Source organism: Chiroxiphia lanceolata, unplaced genomic scaffold (genome assembly GCF_009829145.1).
Source record: "Chiroxiphia lanceolata isolate bChiLan1 unplaced genomic scaffold, bChiLan1.pri scaffold_117_arrow_ctg1, whole genome shotgun sequence".
Taxonomy (NCBI): Eukaryota; Metazoa; Chordata; class Aves; order Passeriformes; family Pipridae; genus Chiroxiphia; species Chiroxiphia lanceolata.
In genome coordinates, this window is record NW_022476520.1 from 1 (window position 1) to 21,218 (window position 21,218).

General features: G+C 53.2%; 2 protein-coding genes and 1 long non-coding RNA gene across 4 annotated transcripts; 1 reads left to right on the forward strand and 2 right to left on the reverse strand.

Moving 5' to 3' along the window:
• Positions 1–105: 105 nt before the first annotated feature.
• Positions 106–16,925, forward strand: MCM7 (minichromosome maintenance complex component 7; the record flags this gene model as incomplete). Its single annotated transcript, XM_032677279.1, has 13 exons — positions 106–196; positions 788–915; positions 2,009–2,189; positions 3,969–4,106; positions 4,558–4,707; positions 6,625–6,739; positions 7,553–7,684; positions 8,657–8,740; positions 10,154–10,547; positions 11,326–11,409; positions 13,291–13,459; positions 15,433–15,542; positions 16,346–16,925. Coding segments are annotated over 13 exons (1,981 nt in total), but the record flags the coding sequence as incomplete, so codon positions are not given.
• On the reverse strand, positions 13,499–14,364 carry LOC116781623. 2 transcript variants are annotated; one of them, XR_004354918.1, is made up of 4 exons: positions 14,349–14,364; positions 14,180–14,210; positions 13,657–13,687; positions 13,499–13,530 (listed from the first exon to the last, which is right to left on the reverse strand). It is a non-coding gene; the product is annotated as an uncharacterized LOC116781623 (long non-coding RNA). The 2 variants fall into 2 exon arrangements; XR_004354917.1 differs by having other exon boundaries at positions 13,647–13,687; positions 14,349–14,361.
• Positions 16,926–17,578: 653 nt separating the features above from the next.
• Positions 17,579–20,111, reverse strand: COPS6 (COP9 signalosome subunit 6). The gene is made up of 4 exons (XM_032677280.1): positions 20,012–20,111; positions 19,797–19,897; positions 17,927–18,067; positions 17,579–17,721 (listed from the first exon to the last, which is right to left on the reverse strand). The coding sequence occupies exons 1-3, from the start codon at positions 20,064–20,066 to the stop codon at positions 17,927–17,929; spliced, it is 297 nt and encodes a 98-aa protein (XP_032533171.1). The 5' UTR covers positions 20,067–20,111; the 3' UTR covers positions 17,579–17,721.
• Between the last annotated feature and the right edge of the window lie 1,107 nt (positions 20,112–21,218).

Sequence of the window (21,218 nt, forward strand, 5' to 3'; positions counted from 1 at the left end):
TCTTCACGATGCCTTGCAGAAACTGCTGCTCCTCTGCAGGGACAGAGACGTGAGAGACTCTCAGATTTAGGGGGTCTTGAGGGGGTTTGGGGGGGCTGGGAGCAGTTTTGGGGGGAGTGGGAGCAGTTTTGGGGGGGTCTGGGGGGTCTTCACCCCGGCTGTGCAGGAGCTGTTGCTCCTCTACAGGGACAGAGAGGTGAGAGACCCCCAGATTTGGGGGGTTTAGGGGGAGTTTGGGGGGTCTTGGGGGGACTGGGAGCAGTTTCAGGGGGATTTGGGGGGGGTCTTTGATTTTGGGGGGTTCCTGGGTGGTCCAGGGTGGGATTTGGGGGTCCCTGGAGGTCCCAGGGTGGGATTTTTGGGGGTCCCTGGTTTTGGGGTGTCCTGAAGCCCCCCCAATGTTCTGTCCCCCCCAGGTGACCCCCCAGGACCTCCTGGACATTTACCTGGAGCACCACTGGGGGGGGTCCCTGGGTGGGATTTGGGGGTCCCTGGAGGTCCCAGGGTGGCATTTTTGGGGGGTCTCTGGTTTTGGGGGTGTCCTGAAGCCCCCCAAATGTTGTGTCCCCCCCCCAGGTGACCCCCAAGGACCCCCTGGATGTTACCTGGAGCACCACTGGGGGGTCCCTGAGTGGAATTTGGGGGTCCCTGGAGGTCCCAGGCTGGGATTTTTAGGGGTCCCTGGGTGGGATTTTTGGGGGTCCCTGGGTGGGATTTTTGGGGTTCTCTGTTTTTGGGGTCCCCCGAAGCCCCCCCTGATGTCCCCTGTCCCCATTTCCCCCCCCAGGTGACCCCCCGGGACCCCCTGGACGTTTACCTGGAGCACAGGTTGCTGCTGGAGCAGCGGGGCCAGGACGGGGGGGGAGCCCCAAAACCCCCCCAGAACCAGTACCCCCCTGAACTGCTGAGGAGATTGTGAGTGGGGGACCCCAAAAACCCCAAATCCTACCCCAAAACCACCCAAAACCCCCCCAGAACCAGTACCCCCCCTGAGCTGCTGAGGAGATTGTGAGTGGGGGACCCCAAAACTGCCCCAAACCCCCCCAAAACCCCCCCAAACCCCCCCAGAACCAGTACCCCCCTGAGCTGCTGAGGAGATTGTGAGTGGGGGACCCCAAAACTGCCCCAAACCCCCCAAAACCCCCTCAAACCCCCCCAAAACCAGTACCCCCCTGAACTGCTGAGGAGATTGTGAGTGGGGGACCCCAAAACTGCCCCAAACCCCCCCAAAACTCCCCCAAAACCAGTACCCCCCCAAGCTGCTGAGGAGATTGTGAGTGGGGGACCCCAAATACCCCAAATCCTACCCCAAAACCCCCCCAAAACCACCCCAAAACCCCCCAAAACCCCCCCAAAACCAGTACCCCCCTGAGCTGCTGAGGGGATTGTGAGTGGGGGACCCCAAATACCCCCCCAAAACCGCCCCCAGACCCCTTCCCACATCCCCAAATCCACCCCAACCCTCCTCCCATCCCTTCAAATCTCCCCCAAACCTCCTCCCACTCTCCCAAATTCCCCCCAGGTCTCCCCCAAATCCTCTCCCAGCCCCTTAAATCCCCCCCAAGCCCTTCCAAATCCCCCCCAAACCCCTGGAACTCCCCCAAATCCCCCCCAGATCTTCTCCAAATCCCCTCAAATCCCCCCCAAACCCCCTCCCACCCCCTTAAATCCCCCCAAACCCCCCTCAATCCCCCCCAAACCCCCTCTCAGTCCCCCCAGACCCCCCTCTCACTCCCCCAAATCCCCCCCAAACTCCTGTAACTCCCCCAAATCCCCCCCAAATCTTCTCCAGACCCCCTCAAATCCCCCCCAAATCCCCTCCCGCTCCCCCAAATCCCTCCCAAACCCCCTCACATCCCCTCCAAACCCCCTCCCACTCTCTTAAATCCCCCCCAGATCCCCCCCAAACCCCTCCCACTCCCCCAAATCCCTCCCAAACCCCCTCAAATCCCCCCCAAATCCCTCCCAAACCCCCTCTGACCCCCCCAACCCCCTGTCCCCCCCCCAGTGAGCTGTATTTCCGTGCCCCCTCGCTGTCCAAGCCGCGGGTGATCCGGGAGGTCCGGGCCAGCTCCATCGGGAAGCTGGTCACCGTCCGGGGGGTCGTCACCCGCGTCACCGACGTCAGGCCCCTGCTCGTGGTGGCCACCTACAGCTGTGACCAGTGTGGGGCTGAGACCTACCAGCCCGTAAGGGGGGGCTGGGGGGGCTTTGGGGGGGATTTGGGGGGGTTTTGAGGGGATTTGGGGGGGTTTTGGGGTGTTTTTGGGGGATTTTGGAGTCTCTGACCCGCTCACCTCTCATGGTGGTGGCCACCTACAGCTGTGACCAGTGTGGGGCTGAGACCTACCAGCCCCTAAGGGGGGGCTGGGGGGGCTTCTTTGGGGACTTACAGGGAGTTTGGGGGTGTTTTAAGGGGGTTTGGGGGTGTTTTAGGGGAGTTTTGGGGGTCCTGGGGGAGGTGGCCCCTCATGGTGGTGGCCACCTACAGCTGTGACCAGTGTGGGGCCGAGACCTACCAGCCCATAAGGGGGGGCTGGGGGGTCTTTGGGGGGCTCTAACTGATCTCTTGGGGGAGTTTTGGGGGGGCTTGATGTGTTTTAGGGGGGTTTTGAGGTGTTTTAGGGGGATTTTGCGGTGGTTTAGGGGGGTTTTGGGTGTGGCCCCTGCTCGTGGTGGCCACCTGCAGCTGTGACCAGTGTGGGACCGAGACCTACCAGCCCCTAAGAGGGGCTTTGGGGGGGCTTTGGGGGGCTCTAACTGATCTCTTGGGGGAGTTTTGGGGGGGCTTGAGGTGTTTTAGGGGAGTTTTGAGGTGTTTTAGGGGGTTTTGGGGTGGTTTAGGGGGGTTTTGGGTGTGGCCCCTGCTCGTGGTGGCCACCTGCAGCTGTGACCAATGTGGGGCCGAGACCTACCAGCCCCTAAGAGGGGCTTTGGGGGGGCTTTGGGGGGCTCTAACTGATCTCTTGGGGGATTTTGGGGGGGCTTGAGGTGTTTTAGGGGGGTTTTGGGGTGTTTTAGGGGGGTTTTGAGGTGTTTTAGGGCGGTTTTGGGTGTGACCCCTGCTCGTGGTGGCCACCTACAGCTGTGACCAGTGTGGGACTGAGACCTACCAGCCCATAAGGGGGCCTCTGAGGGGCTTTGGGGGGCTTCTTTGGGGACTTACAGGGGATTTGAGGGGATTTGGGGGGGTTTTGGGGTGTTTTAGGGGGGTTTTGGGGGTCTCTGACCCACTCACCCCTCATGGTGGTGACCCCCAGAGCTGTGACCAGTGCGGGGCCGAGACCTACCAGCCCCTAAGGGGGGCTCTGGGGGGGCTTGGGGGGGTTTTAATCCCCGGCTTTGTTGAGTTTTGGGAGAGTTTGGGGGGGTTTTGGGGTCTTAAAAGGGGTTGGGGGGCTCTAGGGAGGCTTTGGAGGGGGGACTTGGGGCACCCAAATGTGGTTTGGGGGGGGCCCACAACTGGCACCTTAAGGGGGTTTGGGGGAGTTTGAGGGGCTTTAGGGAGGTTTGGGGGGCTTTAATCCCCTCCTTTTGGGAGATTTGGGGGAGTTATGGGGGATTTTGGGGGCTCAGGTGAATTTTTTGGGGTCCAGGGGGGTCTGTAGGATTTTGGCCCCCCCCCCTCCTCAGATCAAGGGTCCCCCTTTTTCTGCCCCTTTTATGAGGGGGATTTTGGGATCCAGGTGGGTTTTTTTGGGATCTGGGGGAGTTTTGGGGGCTCAGGGGGGTCTGTAGGATTTTGGGGGCCCCCCCTGACCCCTCTGTTCTCCCCCCCACAATCGAGGGCTCCCCTTTCCTGCCCCTTTTATGAGGGGAATTTTGGGATCCAGGTGGGTTTATTGGGCTCCAGGTGGGTTTATTGGGATCCAGGTGTTTTTTTTAGGATCCAGGTGGGTTTTTTAAGATCCAGGGGGGCCTGTAGGATTTTGGGGGCCCCCCCTGACCCCTCTGTCCCCCCCCCTCAGATCGAGGGCCCCACGTTCACGCCGCTGTTGCTGTGCCCGAGCCGCGAGTGCCAAACCAACCGGGCGGGGGGGAGGCTCTACCTGCAGAGCAGGGGCTCCAAATTCACCAAATTCCAGGAGCTGCGCATCCAGGAGCACGTGAGTGAGGGAAAAAAAACCAAAAAACGGGCTCTGGGGACCCCAAAACTGTCAAAAACGGCCCCAAAATGGTCAAAAACGACCTCAAAATGGGCCTCAAAGTGGGCCTCAAAATGGCCGCCAGGGTGACAAAACGGGCTCAAATGGCCCCAAAATGGGCTCCAAATTCCTCAAATTCCAGGAATTTGTGGATCCAGGAGTATGTGAGTGAGGGAAAATCCCATGGGAACACCCCGAAAACGAACTTTGGGGACCCCAAAAGGGTCAAAAACGGCCCCAAAATGGTCAAAAAGGGCCCCAAAATGGGTCTCAAAGCGGGTCTCAAAATGGCCACCAGGGTGACAAAATGGTCTCAGATGGCCCCAAAATGGGCCCAAACTGACCCCAAACGTCCCCAAACTGACCCCAAACGTCCCCAAACTGACCCCAAACGTTCCCATCCCGTTTCCAGTCGGACCAGGTCCCGGTGGGGCACCTGCCCCGCTCGGTGTCCGTTCACCTGCGCGGGGAGAACACGCGCCAGGCCCAGCCCGGGGACCACCTCAGCGTCACCGGGGTCTTCCTGCCCCTCCTGCGGCCTGGGTACCGACAGGTCCAACAGGTGAGACCCCAAAAACACACCTGAGACCCCAAACTCCCCTGTGTGACCCCAAAACTGACCCCAAACCCACCTGTGTGACCCCAAACCCACCTGTGTGACCCCAAACCCACCTGTGTGACCCCAAACCCACCTCAGCGTCACCGGGGTCTTCCTGCCCCTCCTGCGGCCTGGGTACCGACAGGTCCAACAGGTGAGACCCCAAAAACACACCTGAGACCCCAAAACTGACCCCAAACCCACCTGTGTGACCCCAAACCCACCTGTGTGACCCCAAACCCACCTCAGTGTCACCGGGGTCTTCCTGCCCCTGCTGCGGCCTGGGTACCGACAGGTCCAACAGGTGAGACCCCAAAAACACACCTGGGACCCCAAAACTGCCCCCAAACCCACCTGTGGGACCCCAAACCCACCTGTGTGACCCCAAAACCCACCTGTGTGACCCCAAAATCCACCTGTGTGACCCCAAAACCCACCTGTGGGACCCCAAACCCACCTGTGTGACCCCAAACCCACCTGTGGGACCCCAAACCCACCTGTGGGACCCCAAAACTGACCCCAAACCCACCTGTGTGACCCTAAAACCCACCTGTGGGACCCCAAAACTGACCCCAAACCCACCTGTGTGACCCCAAAAATATCTGTGTGACTCCAAACTCCCCTGTGTGACCCCAAATCCCTGTTTTTCCCCCCAAATCCCTGTTTTTCCCCCCAAACCCCTGTTTGTTATTGTAGGGTCTCCTGTCCGAGACGTACCTGGAGGAGCATCCACTGTTTGTTCTTGTTTGTTATTGTAGGGTCTCCTGTCGGAGACGTACCTGTGTGACCCCAAATCCCTGTTTTTCCCCCCAAACCCCTGTTTGTTCTTGTTTGTTATTGTAGGGTCTCCTGTCGGAGACGTACCTGGAGGGGCATCACCTGTTTGTTATTTATTGTTTGTTTTTGTAGGGTCTCCTGTCCGAGACGTACCTGGAGGAGCATCACCTGTTTGTTATTGTTTGTTATTGTTTGTTTTTGTAGGGTCTCCTGTCGGAGACGTACCTGGAGGGGCATCACCTGTTTGTTATTGTTTGTTTTTGTTTGTTATTGTAGGGTCTCCTGTCGGAGACGTACCTGGAGGGACATCCCCTGTTTGTTATTGTTTGTTATTGTTATTTATTGTTTGTTATTGTAGGGTCTCCTGTCCGAGACGTACCTGGAGGGGCATCCCCTGTTTGTTATTGTTATTTATTGTTTGTTATTGTAGGGTCTCCTGTCGGAGACGTACCTGGAGGGACATCCCCTGTTTGTTATTGTTTGTTATTGTTATTTATTGTTTGTTTTTGTAGGGTCTCCTGTCGGAGACGTACCTGGAGGGACATCCCCTGTTTGTTATTGTTTGTTATTGTTATTTATTGTTTGTTTTTGTAGGGTCTCCTGTCGGAGACGTACCTGGAGGGGCATCACCTGTTTGTTATTGTTTGTTATTGTTATTTATTGTTTGTTATTGTTATTTATTGTTTGTTATTGTTATTTATTGTTTGTTATTGTAGGGTCTCCTGTCTGAGACGTACCTGGAGGGGCATCACCTGTTTGTTATTGTTTGTTATTGTTATTTATTGTTTGTTATTGTAGGGTCTCCTGTCCGAGACGTACCTGGAGGGGCATCCCCTGTTTGTTATTGTTTGTTATTGTTTGTTATTGTTGTTTATTGTTTGTTTTTGTAGGGTCTCCTGTCTGAGACGTACCTGGAGGGGCATCCCCTGTTTGTTATTGTTTGTTATTGTTTGTTATTGTTGTTTATTGTAGGGTCTCCTGTCCGAGACGTACCTGGAGGGGCATCACCTGTTTGTTATTGTTATTTATTGTTTGTTATTGTTTGTTATTGTTATTTATTGTTTGTTATTGTTTGTTATTGTTATTTATTGTTTGTTTTTGTAGGGTCTCCTGTCCGAGACGTACCTGGAGGGGCATCACCTGCTCAAGGTGAACAAGAGCGAGGAGGAGGAAGGAGGGGGAGGGGAACTCACCGAGGAGGAGCTGAAGGAGATCACGGGTCGGTTTGGGGGCAAAACACCGGGATTTGGGAAAAAACGGGGATTGGGGAAAAAACGGGGCAGTTTGGGGAGAAAAAACGGGGATTTGGGAAAAAACGGGGATTGGGGAAAAAACGGGGATTTGGGGGGAAAACACCGGGATTTGGGAAAAAACGGGGCAGTTTGGGGGGAAAAAATAGGGATTTGGGAAAAAACGGAGATTTGGGAAAAAACGGGGCAGTTTGGGGGCAAAACAGGGGGATTTGGGGCTCCCAAGCTCATTTTTTCAGTTCCCAGATGAATTTTGAGGGTTCCCAGGTGGTTTATTCCCATTTTTCCCACTCCAGAGGATGATTTCTACGGCAAACTGGGGGTTCCCAGGGGGGATTTTGAGGTTCCCAGGCAGGTTTTTGGGGCTCCCAAGCTCATTTTGAGGATTCCCAGGTGATTTATTCCCATTTTTCCCCCTTCCAGAGGATGATTTCTCTGGCAAACTGGGGGTTCCCAGGGGGGATTTTGAGGTTCCCAGGGGGGATTTTGAGGTTCCCAAGCAGGTTTTTGGGGTTCCCAAGCTCATTTTTGGGGCTCCCAAGCTCATTTTGAGGGTTCCCAGGTGGTTTATTCCCATTTTTCCCCCTTCCAGAGGATGATTTCTACGGCAAACTGGGGGTTCCCAGGGGGGATTTTGGGGTTCCCAAGCTCATTTTTGAGGTTCCCAAGCTCATTTTTGAGGTTCCCAGACAGGTTTTTGGGGTTCCCAAGCTCATTTTTGGGGTTCCCAAGCTCATTTTGAGCATTCCCAGGTGGTTTATTCCCATTTTTCCCCCTTCCAGAGGATGATTTCTACGGCAAACTCGCCTCCTCCATCGCCCCCGAGATCTTTGGCCACGAGGACGTGAAGAAGTCGCTGCTGCTGCTGCTCGTGGGGGGCGTCGAGAGGAGCCCCCGGGGCATGAAAATCAGGGGTGAGGGGCCCCAAAATCCCACCAGAGGGACCCAAAATCCCACCAGAGGGACCCCAAAATCCCGGGGGGCGGAGCCAGTGGGTTTATCCCTCTTTTTTTCCTCTTTTTTTCCCCTTTTCCCCCCCATTTTTTCTCCGTTTTTCTCCCTTTTTTCCCCATTTTTTCTCCCTTTTTCCCCCTTATTTTTCCTTTATTATTTTTCTCTCATTATTATTTTTATTCCCCCCCCCTTTTCCCCTCCCTGGGGCCCCAAATCCCACCAGAGGGACCCCAAAATCCCGGGGGGCGGAGCCAGTGGGTTTATCCCTTCTTTTTCCTCTTTTTTTCTCCTTTTTTCCCCCGTTTTTTCTCCATTTTTCTCCCTTTTTTCCCCATTTTTTCTCTGTTTTTTCCCCTTATTTTTCCTTTATTATTTTTCCCTCATTATTAGTTTTATTCCCCCCCCCTTTTCCCCTCCTGGGGCCCAAAATCCCACCAAAGGGACCCCCCAAATCCAGGTTTTGGGACTCCCCAAATCTGGGTTTTGGGACCCCCCAAATCCAGGTTTCCCTCCCCAAATCCAGGTTTCCCTCCCCAAATCCAGGTTTCTCTCCCCAAATCCAGGTTTCTCTCCCCAAATCCAGGTTTCTCTCCCCAAATCCAGGTTTCCCTCCCCAAATCCAGGTTTCCCTCCCCAAATCCAGGTTTCTCTCCCCAAATCCAGGTTTCTCTCCCCAAATCCAGGTTTCTCTCCCCAAATCCAGGTTTCCCTCCCCAAATCCAGGTTTCCCTCCCCAAATCCAGGTTTCTCTCCCCAAATCCAGGTTTCCCTCCCCAAATCCAGGTTTCTCTCCCCAAATCCAGGTTTCCCTCCCCAAATCCAGGTTTCCCTCCCCAAATCCAGGTTTCCCTCCCCAAATCCAGGTTTCTCTCCCCCCAAATCCGGGTTTCCCTCCCCAAATTCCCGTTTCCTGACCCTTTTCCCGTTCCCAGGGAACATCAACATCTGTCTGATGGGAGACCCGGGCGTGGCCAAATCCCAACTGCTCTGTTACATCGACCGCCTGGCACCACGCAGTGAGTGACCTTCATCCTCACCTTCATCATCCTCTTCATCATCCTCACCTTCATCATCCTCTTCTTCATCCTCATCCTCATCCCCTTCATCCTCCTCCCCATCCCCTTCCTGTGTTACATCGACCGCCTGGCACCGCGCAGTGAGTCACCTTCATCATCCTCTTCATCATCCTCTTCATCATCCTCTTCATCATCCTCATCTTCATCATCCTCATCTTCATCTTCATCATCCTCACTTTCATCATCCTCTTCTTCATCCTCATCCTCATCCCCTTCATCCTCCTCCTCCCCATCCCCTTCCTGTGCTACATCGACCGCCTGGCACCGCGCAGTGAGTGACCTTCATCACCCTCATCATCCTCATCCTCTCCATCCTCATTTTCACCTTCATCCCCTTCATCCTCATCTTCATTCTCCTCCCCATCCCCTTCCCCACATCCAAGCTCCGGGGTCTCGGTGACCCCCTTTGAGGGGTGACCTGGGGGTCACTCCAGGACCTCTGAGGGTGCTCCAGGAACCTTCCTCCTCCTCTCCTCCTCTTCCTCACCTTCTCCTCCTCTCCCTCCTCCCTCTCCTTCCTCCCCACCCAACCCCTGTTGGGCTGATGCTCCTCAATCTTGGTGACCCCCTTTGAGGGGTGACCTGGAGGTCACTCCATGAGCCTTCCTCACTCTCCCCTCCTCTCCCTCACCCCTTTCCTTCCTCCTCTCCTCCTCTTCCTCCCCCTTTTCTCCCCACCCAACCCCTGTTGGGCTGAAGCTCCTCAATCTTGGTGACCCCCTTTGAGGGGTGACCTGGGGGTCACTCCAGGAGCTTTGAGGTCACTCCAGGAGCCTTCCTCCTCCTCTCCTCCTCTTCCTCACCCCTTTCCTTCCTCCTCTCCTCCTCTTCCTCCTCCCTTTCTTTTCTCCTCAGCCAAACACTCATTGGGCTGATGCTCCTGGGTCTCGGTGCCCCCCTTTGAGGGGTGACCTGGGGGTCACTCCAGGAGCTTTGAGAGTTCTCCAAGTGCCTTCCTCACCCTCCTCTCCTCTTCCTCACCCCTTTCCTTCCTCCTTTTCCTCCTCCCTTTCTTTTCTCCCCACCCAACCCCTGTTGGGCTGAAGCTCCTCAGTCTTGGTGCCCCCCTTTGAGGGGTGACCTGGGGGTCACTCCGGGAGCTCCGAGGTCACTCCAGGAGCCTTCCTCGTCTTCTCCTCCTCTTCCTCACCTTCTCCTCCTCTTCCTCACCTTCTCCTCCTCTTCCTCACCTTCTCCTCCTCTTCCTCACCTTCTCCTCTTCCTCACCCCTTCCTCCCCACCCAACCCCTCTTGGGTTGATGCTCCTGGGTCTCGGTGCCCCCCTTTGAGGGGTGACCTGGGGGTCACTCCAGGAGCCTTCCTCACCCTCCTCTCCTCCCCCTGTCTCCCCAGGCCAGTACACGACGGGCCGTGGCTCGTCGGGGGTGGGGCTGACGGCGGCGGTGCTGCGGGACCCGCGGAGCGGGGAGCTGGTGCTGGAGGGGGGGGCCCTGGTCCTGGCCGACCGCGGCGTCTGCTGCATCGACGAGTTCGACAAGATGCTCGAGGGCGACCGCGTGGCCGTGCACGAGGCCCTGGAGCAGCAGAGCGTGGCCGTGGCCAAGGCCGGCGTGCTGGCCACCCTCAACGCCCGCTGCGCCGTCCTGGCCGCCGCCAACCCCGCCCTGGGCAGGTATGACCCTGCCAGGACCCTGGAGCACAACCTGCAGCTCCCCGCAGCCCTCCTGTCCCGCTTCGACCTCCTCTGGCTGCTCCAGGACCGGCCCCACAGGGACAGGGACCTCAGGTGAGGGGTTTGGGATCCATGGGATAACATTTGGGATCCCTGGGATGGGGTTTGGGATCCCTGGGATGGGGTTTGGGACCTGCTCTGGCTGCTCCAGGACCGGCCCCACAGGGACAGGGACCTCAGGTGAGGGGTTTGGGATCTATGGGATGGGGTTTGGGATCCATGGGAGGGGGTTTGGGATCCATGGGATTGGGGTTTGGGATCCCTGGGATGGGGTTTGGGATCTCCTCTGGCTGCTCCAGGACCGGCCCCACAGGGACAGGGACCTCAGGTGAGGGGATGAGAGACGTGGGATGGGGTTTGGGATGTGTGGGATGGGGTTTGGGATCCATGGGATGGGGTTTGGGATCCATGGGATGGGGTTTGGGAACTCCTCTGGCTGCTCCAGGACCGGCCCCACAGGGACAGGGACCTCAGGTGAGGGGTTTGGGATCCCTGGGAAGGGGTTTGGGATCCATGGGATGGGGTTTGGGATGCATGGGAGGGGTTTGGGATCCCTGGGATGGGGTTTGGGAACTGCTCTGGCTGCTCCAGGACGGGCCCCACAGGGACAGGGACCTCAGGTGAGGGGTTTGGGATCCATGGGAGGGGTTTGGGATCCATGGGAGGGGGTTTGGGATCCATGGGATTGGGGTTTGGGATCCATGGGATGGGGTTTGGGATCCCTGGGAGGGGTTTGGGATCCCCAGGAGAGCTTTGGGATCCCTGGCAGAAGTTTGGGGGGTTTCCTGGATTTCTGGGCCCCCCCAAATTCCCGTTTTCCCCCCGTTTCCAGGCTGGCCCAGCACGTGACATTCGTGCACCAGCACTGCCGGCAGCCCCCCAGTTCCTGCCAGCCCCTCGACATGAGGCTCATGAGGTGGGTCAGACCCCAAAAACACCCTCAAAGCACCCCAAAAACACCCTCAAAGCACCCCAAAAATATCTGAAAAGTCACCCCAAAAACACCCTCAAATCACCCCAAAAACACCCTCAAATCACCCCAAAAATATCTGAAAAGTCACCCCCAAAACAGCCTCAAATCACCCAAAAAATATCTGAAAAGTCACCCCAAAAACACCCTCAAATCACCCCAAAAGCAGCCTCCAAATCGCCCCAAAAAAGATCTGAAAAATCACCCCCAAAACAGCCTCAAATCACCCAAAAAATATCTGAAAAGTCACCCCAAAAACAGCCTCCAAATCACCCCAAAACCAGCCTGAAATCACCCCAAAAATATCTGAAAAATCACCCCAAAACCACTCTGAAATCACCCCAAAAACAGCCTCAAAATCGCCCCAAAAACAGCCTCCAAATCACCCAAAGAATATCTGAAAAATCGCCCCAAAAACAGCCTCCAAATCACCCCAAAAATATCTGAAAAATCACCCCAAAAACAGCCTCCAAATCACCCCAAAAATAACCTCAAATCACCCCAAAACCAACCTCAAAATCACCCCAAAACCAGCCTCCAAATCACCCAAAAAATATCTGAAAAATCACTCCAAAAACACCCTGAAATCACCCCAAAAACAGCCTCAAAATCGCCCCAAAAACAACCTCCAAATCACCCAAAAAATATCTGAAAAGTCACCCCAAAAACACCCTCAAATCACCCCAAAAATAACCTCAAATCACCCCAAAAACAGCCTCCAAATCACCCCAAAAACACCCTCAAATCACCCCAAAAACAGCCTCAAAATCACCCCTAAAAAGTGTTTTTGAGGAGATTTTCTGGGTGTTTTTCCGGTGTTTTGAGGAGATTTTTGGGGAGATTCTGAGCAGATTTTTCTGAATGTTTTGAGGAGATTTTTGGGGTGTTTTTCAGAAAATTTTCTGTATTTTTGGGGGTATTTTTGAGGAGATTTTCTGTATTTTTGGGGTGTGTTTTGAGGAGATTTTTGGGGTGTTTTTGAGCAGATTTTTGGGGGGGTTTTGAGCAGATTTTTGGGGGGGTTTTGAGGAGATTTTCTGGATATTTTTGGGGTGTTTTTGAGCAGATTTTTTGGGGGGTTTTTGAGCAGATTTTCTGGGTGGTTTTTGGGGTGTTTTGAGGAGATTTTTGGGGGTGTTTTTGAGGACATTTTCTGTATTTTTGGGGGTGTTTTTGAGGAGATTTTTGGGGGTGTTTTTGAGGAGATTTTGGGGGTGTTTTTGAGGACATTTTCTATATTTTTGGGAGTGGTTTTGGGGTGTTTTGAGTAGATTTTCTGGGTGTTTTGGGGGGGTTTTTGAGGAGATTTTCGGTGTGTTTTTGAGCAGATTTTTGGGGTGTTTTGAGCAGATTTTCTGGGTGGGTTTGGGGTGTTTTTGAGATTTTTGGGGGTGTTTTTGAGCAGATTTTTGGGGTGTTTTGAGCAGATTTTCTGGGTGGGTTTTGGGTGTTTTTGAGATTTTTGGGGTGTTTTGAGCAGATTTTCTGGGTGGGTTTGGGGGGTTTTTGAGGAGATTTTTGGGGGGTTTTTGAGGAGATTTTTGGGGGTGTTTTTGAGCAGATTTTTGGAGTGCTTTGAGCAGATTTTCTGGGTGTTCTTGGGGTGTTCTGAGGAGTTTTTTGGGGGTGTTTTGAGGACATTTTCCGCATTTTCCGGGGCGTTTTGAGCAGATTTTGGGGCCGGTTTCGGTGATTTTTGGGCCGATTTCGGTGATTTTTGGGCCGGGGTTTTCCCGGCTGGTTCGGGGCTGTTCCTGGGGGGGTTTTTCCCTCCCGGGGGTGTTTTTGGGGTGTCCCAACCCCCCCTGACACCCCCGACCCCCCCAGACGTTACCTGGCCATGTGCAAGCGCCGGGAGCCGCGAGTGCCCGAGGCCTTGGGTGACTTCATCACGGCCGCCTACGTGGAGATGAGGAGGGAGGCCTGGAGCAGCAGGGACGGCCTCTACACCTCTGCCAGGACCCTGCTGGCCATCCTGCGCCTGGCCATGGCTCTGGTGAGTGCCCCAGCACGGACCAGTATGCACCAGTATGCACCAGTATGCACCAGTGACCTCCCAGTGACTCCCTGGTGTTACCCCATGTCTTGATTGCTGTGCTGGGATTAGGGGTTTACACCCCTGCCAGGACCCTGCTGGCCATCCTGCGCCTGGCCACGGCCCTGGTGAGTGCCCCAGTACGCACCAGTATGGACCAGTATGGACCAGTGACCTCCCAGTGTCACCCTGGTGTTACCCCCAGTGTCCTGGTCCCAGAATTACCTGGTGGGATGGGGGGGTGTTTACACCCCTGCCAGGACCCTGCTGGCCATCCTGCGCCTGGCCACCGCCCTGGTGAGTGCCCCAGTACGCACCAGTATGCACCAGTATGGACCAGTGACCCCCCAGTGACCCCCAAATCACCCCCGGTGTCACCCCATGTCTTCATTGCTGTGCTGGGATTAGGGGTTTACACCTCTGCCAGGACCCTGCTGGCCATCCTGCGCCTGGCCACCGCCCTGGTGAGTGCCCCAGTATGGACCAGTATGCACCAGTATGGACCAGTGACCCCCCAGTGACCCCCAAAGTCACCCAGTGTCACCCCGGTGTCACCCCATGTCTTGATTGCTGTGCTGGGATTAGGGGTTTACACCCCTGCCAGGACCCTGCTGGGCATCCAGGGCCTGGCCACGGCTCTGGTGAGTGCCCCAGTATGGACCAGTATGCACCAGTATGCACCAGTATGGACCAGTGACCTCCCAGTGTCACCCTGGTGTTACCCCCAGTGTCCTGGTCCCAGAATTACCTGGTGGGATGGGGGGGTGTTTACACCCCTGCCAGGACCCTGCTGGCCATCCAGGGCCTGGCCACCACCCTGGTGAGTGCCCCAGTATGGACCAGTATGGACCAGTATGGACCAGTGACCCCCAGTGTCACCCCCAGTGTCCCCCCCAGGTCCTGGTCCCTCCCCGGGTCCGTTGGCAGGACGGGGCTGGGGGTTGTTTTACACCCCTGCCAGGACCTTTGGGGGACATTTTAGGGCTTTCAGGAGAATTTTGGGGGGTTTTTGGGTGGGTTTTTTTTTCCAGGAGATTTGGGGGGGATTTGAGGGATTTTGGGGAGAGTTTTGGGGTGTTTTTGCAGAGATTTTGGGGGGATTTTTGGGGTGGTTTTTTTTGAGGTTTTGGGGGTGTTTTTGGGTGATTTTGGGGTATTTTTGGGGTGATTTTGGGGGTGTTTTTGGGTGATTTTGGGGTGTTTTTGGGGGTGGTTTTGGGGGGTTTTTGGGGGTGATTTTGGGGGGGTTTTGGGGGTGATTTTGGGGTGGTTTTGGGGGTGTTCTGGGGTGTTTTTGGGGGTGTTTTGAGGGGATTTTGGGGAGATTTTGGTGGTGATTTTTGGGGTGATTTTGGGGGGTTTTTGGGGGTGTTTTGAGGGGATTTTGGGGGTGGTTTTGGGGGTGGTTTTGGGGTGTTTGGGCTGGTTTTGGGGCTGTTTTGGGGTGGTTTTGGGGTGTTTTTTGGGGTGTTTTGGGGTTTTTTGGGGTGTTTTTGGGGGTGTTTTGAGGGGGTTTTGGGGTTGTTTTTGGGGGTGATTTGGGGTAGTTTTGGGGGTGTTTTTTGGGGAGATTTTGGAGGTGTTTTGGGGGTGTTTTGAGGGGATTTTGGGCGTGATTTTGGGTTGTTTTGGGGTGGTTTTGGGGGTGTTTTGGGGTGGTTTTGGGGGTGGTTTTGGGGAGATTTTGGGGTGGTTTTGTAGTGATTTTGGGGTGGTTTTGGGATGTTTTGAGGGGATTTTGGGGGTGTTTTTTGGGGTGTTTTGGGTTTTTTTGGGGGGTGTTTTGGGGTGGTTTTGGGGTGTTTCTGGGAGGATTTTGGGGAGATTTTTGGGGTGTTTTTTCAGACATTTTGGGGGTGGTTTTGGGGTGTTTTTGGGGGTGGTTTTGGGGGTGTTTTGGGGGTGTTTTGGGGTGCTGACCCCCTGTCCTGCAGGCCCGGCTGCGTTTGGGGGACGTGGTGGAGAAGGAGGACGTGAGCGAGGCCATGAGGCTCCTGGAGGCCGCCCGGGAGTCCCTGCAGGGGGACAAGGGGCAGCACAACAGGTGGGATAGAGGGGGTTGGGGGGCTTGGGGGACATTGGGGGGAGTGGGGGGATTTGGGGGGATTTGGGATATTGGGGAGATTTGGGATAAATGGGGGGATTTGGGGGATTTGGGGACATTGGGGGGATTTGGGGATATTATGGGGATTTGGAATATTGGGGGGATTTGGGGATATTGGGGGGATTGGGGGACATTGGAGGGATTGGGGGGGATTGGGAGATATTGGGAGATTTGGGATATTGGGGGGAGTTGGGGGGGATTGGGGGATTTGGGGATATTGGGGGGATTGGGGGGATTTGGGGACACTGGGGGAATTTGGGGATATTGGGGAGGATTTGGAATATTGGGGGGGATTTGGGGATATTGGGGGGATTGGGGGACATTGGAGGGATTGGGGGGGATTGGGGGATATTGGGAGATTTGGGATATTGGGGGGAGTTGGGGGGGATTGGGGGGATTTGGGGATATTGGGGGAATTTGGGGATATTGGGGAGGATTTGGAATATTGGGGGGGATTGGGGGGATTTGGGGATATTGGGGGGATTTGGGGATATCGGGGGACATTGGAGGGATTGGGGGGGATTGGGGGACTTTAGGGGGATTGGGGGATATTGGGAGATTTGGGGGTTTCGGGGGGATTGGGGGGATTTGGGGGGATTTGGGGACATTGGGGGGATTGGGAATGTTGGGGAGGATTTGGAATATTGGGGGGGAATTTGGGGGATATTGGGGACACTGAGGGGACACGGGGGGTGTGACCCCGACCCCTGTGACCCCCCCTGACCCCCCCGTGCCCCCCCCAGGCCTCAGCGCCCGTCGGAGGCGATTTTCGGGGTCCTGCGGGAGTTGGGGGGTCCCGGGGCCCGGGGGGTGTCTCTGCCCCAGGCCCTGACCCTGCTCAGCTCCAGGGGCTTCACCCCTGCCCAGGTGGGACAGGCCCTGGAGGAGTATGAGGCACTGAACATCCTGCAGGTGAACCCTGCCAGGACCAGGGTCACCTTCGTGTGAGAGACCCCAAAATATCCAAAAATATCCCAAATTCACCCCAAAAATATCCCAAACCCACCCCAAAATACCCCAAACCCAGGTGGGACAGGCCCTGGAGGAATATGAGGCACTGAACATCCTCCAGGTGAACCCTGCCAGGACCAGGGTCACCTTCGTGTGAAACACCCCAAAATCCACCCCAAAATATCCCAAACACACCCCAAAATATCCCAGACCCACCCCAAAATACCCCAAACCCAGGTGGGACAGGCCCTGGAGGAATATGAGGCACTGAACGTCCTGCAGGTGAACCCTGCCAGGACCAGGGTCACCTTTGTGTGAAACAACCCAAAATATCCCAAATCCACCCTAAAATATCCCAAACCCCCTCAAAAATCCCCATCTCCCTCCACCAAGTGTCTCCTTCAGGGTTTTTTTTGTGGTTTTGGTGTTGTTTTTTTTTTAACCAATAAAGTGGATTTTTTTACCAGTAAAGTGGATTTTTTTTTTTTACCAGTAAAACCCTTTTCTTGCTCGTTTTTGGGGGCACCTGTGGTTGGGGTCCCCAACTGCTTTGGGAGGGTGGAGGGGGAGGGTCCCCCAAGCCCCCCAAACTGGGGGTCTCAACCCCCAAACCGGGGGCCGCCAACCCCAAACTGGGGGTCTCAACCCCCCCCCCCCCAAAAAAAATCACCCCAAATCTCCTTTTCCAACTCTTTTATTGAAGAAACTCCCGTTCCAAAACCCCCCAACTTAGGGGTCCCAAACCCCAAACTGGGGGGGTCCCCAACCCCAAACTGGGGGGTCCCAAACCCGAAATTGGAGGTCTCAACTCCCCCCCCCAAAAAAAATAAAACCCCCCAAAATCTGCTCCTTTTCCAACACTTTTATTAAAGAACTCCCGCTCCAAAACCCCCCAAACTGGGAGGTCCCAAACCCCAAACTGGGGGTCCCAACCCCAAATCAGGGGGTGCCCAACCCCAAACTGGGGGTCCCAAACCCCCCTGACCCCACCCAAAAATAAAACTCCCCCAAATTGTCCTTTTCCAACCTTTTTATTGAAGAAACTCCCACTCCAACCCCCCCCAAACTGGGAGGTCCCCACCCCAAATCAGGGGTCCCAAACCCCAAACTCGGGGTCCCCAACCCCAAACTGGGGGGTCCCAACCCCCAAATTAGGGGTCCCCAACCCCAAACTGGGGGTCCCAAACCCCCCTAACCCCACCCAAAAATAAAACTCCCCCAAATTGTCCTTTTCCAACCCTTTTATTAAAGAACTCCAAACCCCCCAAACTGGGAGGTCCCCACCCCAAACTGGGGGTGCCAAACCCCAAAGTGGGGGTTCCCACCCCAAAGTGGGGGTGCCCAGCCCCCAAGTGGGTGTTGTTCTGGGGGTGTCAGAAGAAGAGCCCCCTCATGCGGCGGCCGATGCCCTGGCGGTCGTAGAGGACGTTGAACTTGTTGACGAACTGGTTCATGGTGTTGCAGGTCTTGGTGATGGTGCCCAGGTACGCCATCAGCCCCACGTCGTTGCATTGCTGCAAAAAACGGGAAAAATGGGCATTTGGGGGGGGTTTGGGGAGATAAAAATGAGAAAAAAATCCCCAAAAAATCCGGTAAAAATCCGGTAAAAATCCGGTAAAAAATGGGATAAAAATGTGATAAAAAGGAGATGAAAATCCAAAAAAAATCGGATAAAAATCTGATAAAAATGTGATAAAAATCGGATAAAAATGTGATAAAATTTGATTAAAAGGAGATAAGAATCCTAAAAAAATCTGATAAAAATCCAGTAAAAAATCGGATAAAAATGTGATAAAATTTGATTAAAAGGAGATGAAAATCCAAAAAAAATGGGATAAAAATATGATAAAAATCTGATAAAAATCCGGTAAAAATCTGATAAAAATAAAAAAAAAAATCGGATAAAAATCGGATAAAAATCCTAAAAAAAAATCTGATAAAAAGGTGATAAAAATCTGATTAAAATGTGATAAAAATCCTAAAAAAATCCGATAAAAAGGTGATAAAAATCTGATAAAAATCTGATAAAAATGAGATAAAAATCCGAAAAAAATCGGATAAAAATCCAGTAAAAAATCGGATAAAAATGTGATAAAATTTGATTAAAATGAGAAAAAAATCCGAAAAAAATCTGATAAAAATGTGATAAAAATCCGATAAAAAGGTGATAAAAATCCTAAAAAAATGTGATAAAAATCCTAAAAAAATCAGATAAAAATGTGATAAAATGTGATAAAAATGAGATAAAAATCCAAAAAAAATCGGATAAAAGGGTGATAAAAATCCTAAAAAAATCCGATAAAAATCGGATAAAAATCCTAAAAAAATCCAATAAAAAGGTGATAAAAATCTGATTAAAATGTGATAAAAATCCTAAAAAAATCCAATAAAAAGGTGATAAAAATCCTAAAAAAATCTGATAAAAATCTGATAAAAATCTGATAAAAAGGTGATAAAAATCCTAAAAAAATCTGATAAAAATCTGATAAAAATCGGATAAAAATCGGATAAAAATCCTAAAAAAATTGGATAAAAATGTGATAAAAATCTGATAAAAATAAAAAAAAAATCTGATAAAAATGTGATAAAAATCCTAAAAAAATCTGATAAAATCCTAAAAAAAATCGGATAAAAATCCTAAAAAAAATCTGATAAAAATGTGATAAAAATCCTAAAAAAATCCAATAAAAAGGTGATAAAAATCCTAAAAAAATCCTAAAAAAATCTGATAAAAATCCTAAAAAAATCGGATAAAAATCTGATAAAAATCCTAAAAAAATCTGATAAAAATCTGATAAAAATCCTAAAAAAATCTGATAAAAATCCTAAAAAGAATCGGATAAAAATCCTAAAAAAAATCTGATAAAAATGTGATAAAAATCCTAAAAAAATCCTATAAAAAGGTGATAAAAATCCTAAAAAAATCTGATAAAAATCTGATCAAAATCCGGTAAAAAATGCGATAAAAATCCTAAAAAAATCCGATAAAAAGGTGATAAAAATCCTAAAAAAATCTGATAAAAATGTGATAAAAATCCTAAAAAAAATCCAATAAAAATCTGATAAAAATCCTAAAAAAAATCTGATAAAAATCCGACAAAAATCCTATTAAAAACCCAATAAAAATCCTCTAAAAAAATCCAACAAAAATCCTAAAAAATCCTAAAAAAATCCCCAATAATAATCTGATTAAAACCCCACGAAAAAAGCCCCAAATTGGGGGTTTTTCCCCCCAAAACTCACGTCGTAGAAGTCGGTCTTGAACTTGTCAGTGCTGAGCACGGGCAGGCAGTGGCAGAGGGCACAGGCCTCCCGCAGGATCTCGTGGTTGAAGGGCACCTCCCCTGCACAATTCGGGGTCGGGGACCCCCCCAAAAACCCGGGTCAGGTCGGGGGGAGGCCCCAAGACCCCCCCAAAATTTGGGGGACCCCCCCCCCCCCAAAAAAAAGGGACTCACCGGCCTCGGCCGCCCGCACGTACTCGAGGATGAGGCGCACGCGGCTGTGCAGCATCTTGATGGCGCTGTGCTGGGCGATCAGGTGCTCGGCCACTGGGATTTTGGGGATTTTGGGAATGTCAGGGGGGGTTTAGGGGAGGCCTCCGAGCCCCCCCGAGCCCCCCCAATCCCAGGAACCCCCCCCCAACCCCCCCAAATCCCCCCGATATCCCAAATCCCCCCGATATCCCAAATCGTCCCCAAATCCTCCCCCAAATCCCAGAAATAGCCCAAATCCCCCCAGTGCCACTGCCAGGATTTAGGGGATTTTAGGGGGATTTATGGGATATTTGGGGGTTTGGGGGGTTTTGGGGGGATTTGGGGGGGATTTGGGGGGGATTTGGGGGGGATTTGGGGGGATTTGGGGGATGAGGTTGGGCAGCATCTTGATGGCGCTGTGCTGGGCGATCAGGTGCTTGGCCACTGGGATTTTGGGGATTTTGGGAATGTCAGGGGGCTTTAGGGGAGGCCTCCGAGCCCCCCCGAGCCCCCCCAATCCCAGGAACCCCCCCCCGGCCCCCCCAAATCTCCCCGATATCCCAAATCCCCCCGATATCCCAAATCGTCCTCAAATCTCCCAAATCCTCCCCCAAATCCCAGAAATATCCCAAACCCCCCAAATGTCCCAAATATCCCCAATATCCCAAATCCCCCCAATGTCCCCAAATCCCCCCAACAGCCCCAAATCCCCCTCAATCCCCCCCCAAATCTCCCCAAATCCCTCCAACCTCTCCTGGCTCCCCCCCTTACTCCCCCCAATCCCACAAATCCCTCCCCCAAATCCCAGAAATATCCCAAATCCCCCCCGTGCCGCTGCCAGGATTTATGGGATTTTAGGGGGATTTTAGGGGGGATTTATGGGATATTTGGGGGTTTGGGGGGGATTTTGGGGGGATTTGGGGGGATTTGGGGGATGAGGTTGGGCAGCATCTTGATGGTGCTGTGCTGGGCTATGAGGGTGCTCTGCCACTGGGATTTTGGGGGGCACAGGGGGGTCATTGGGGACCCCCGGGACCCCCCCAAAAAACCCCAGACCCCCCTGACCCCAATAACCCCCCCCAAAAACCCTCTGACCCCAATAACCCCCCACGCCGTGCTGGGCGATCAGGAGCTCGGCCACTGGGAATTTGGGGGGCACAGGGGGGTCATTGGGGACCCCCAGGACCCC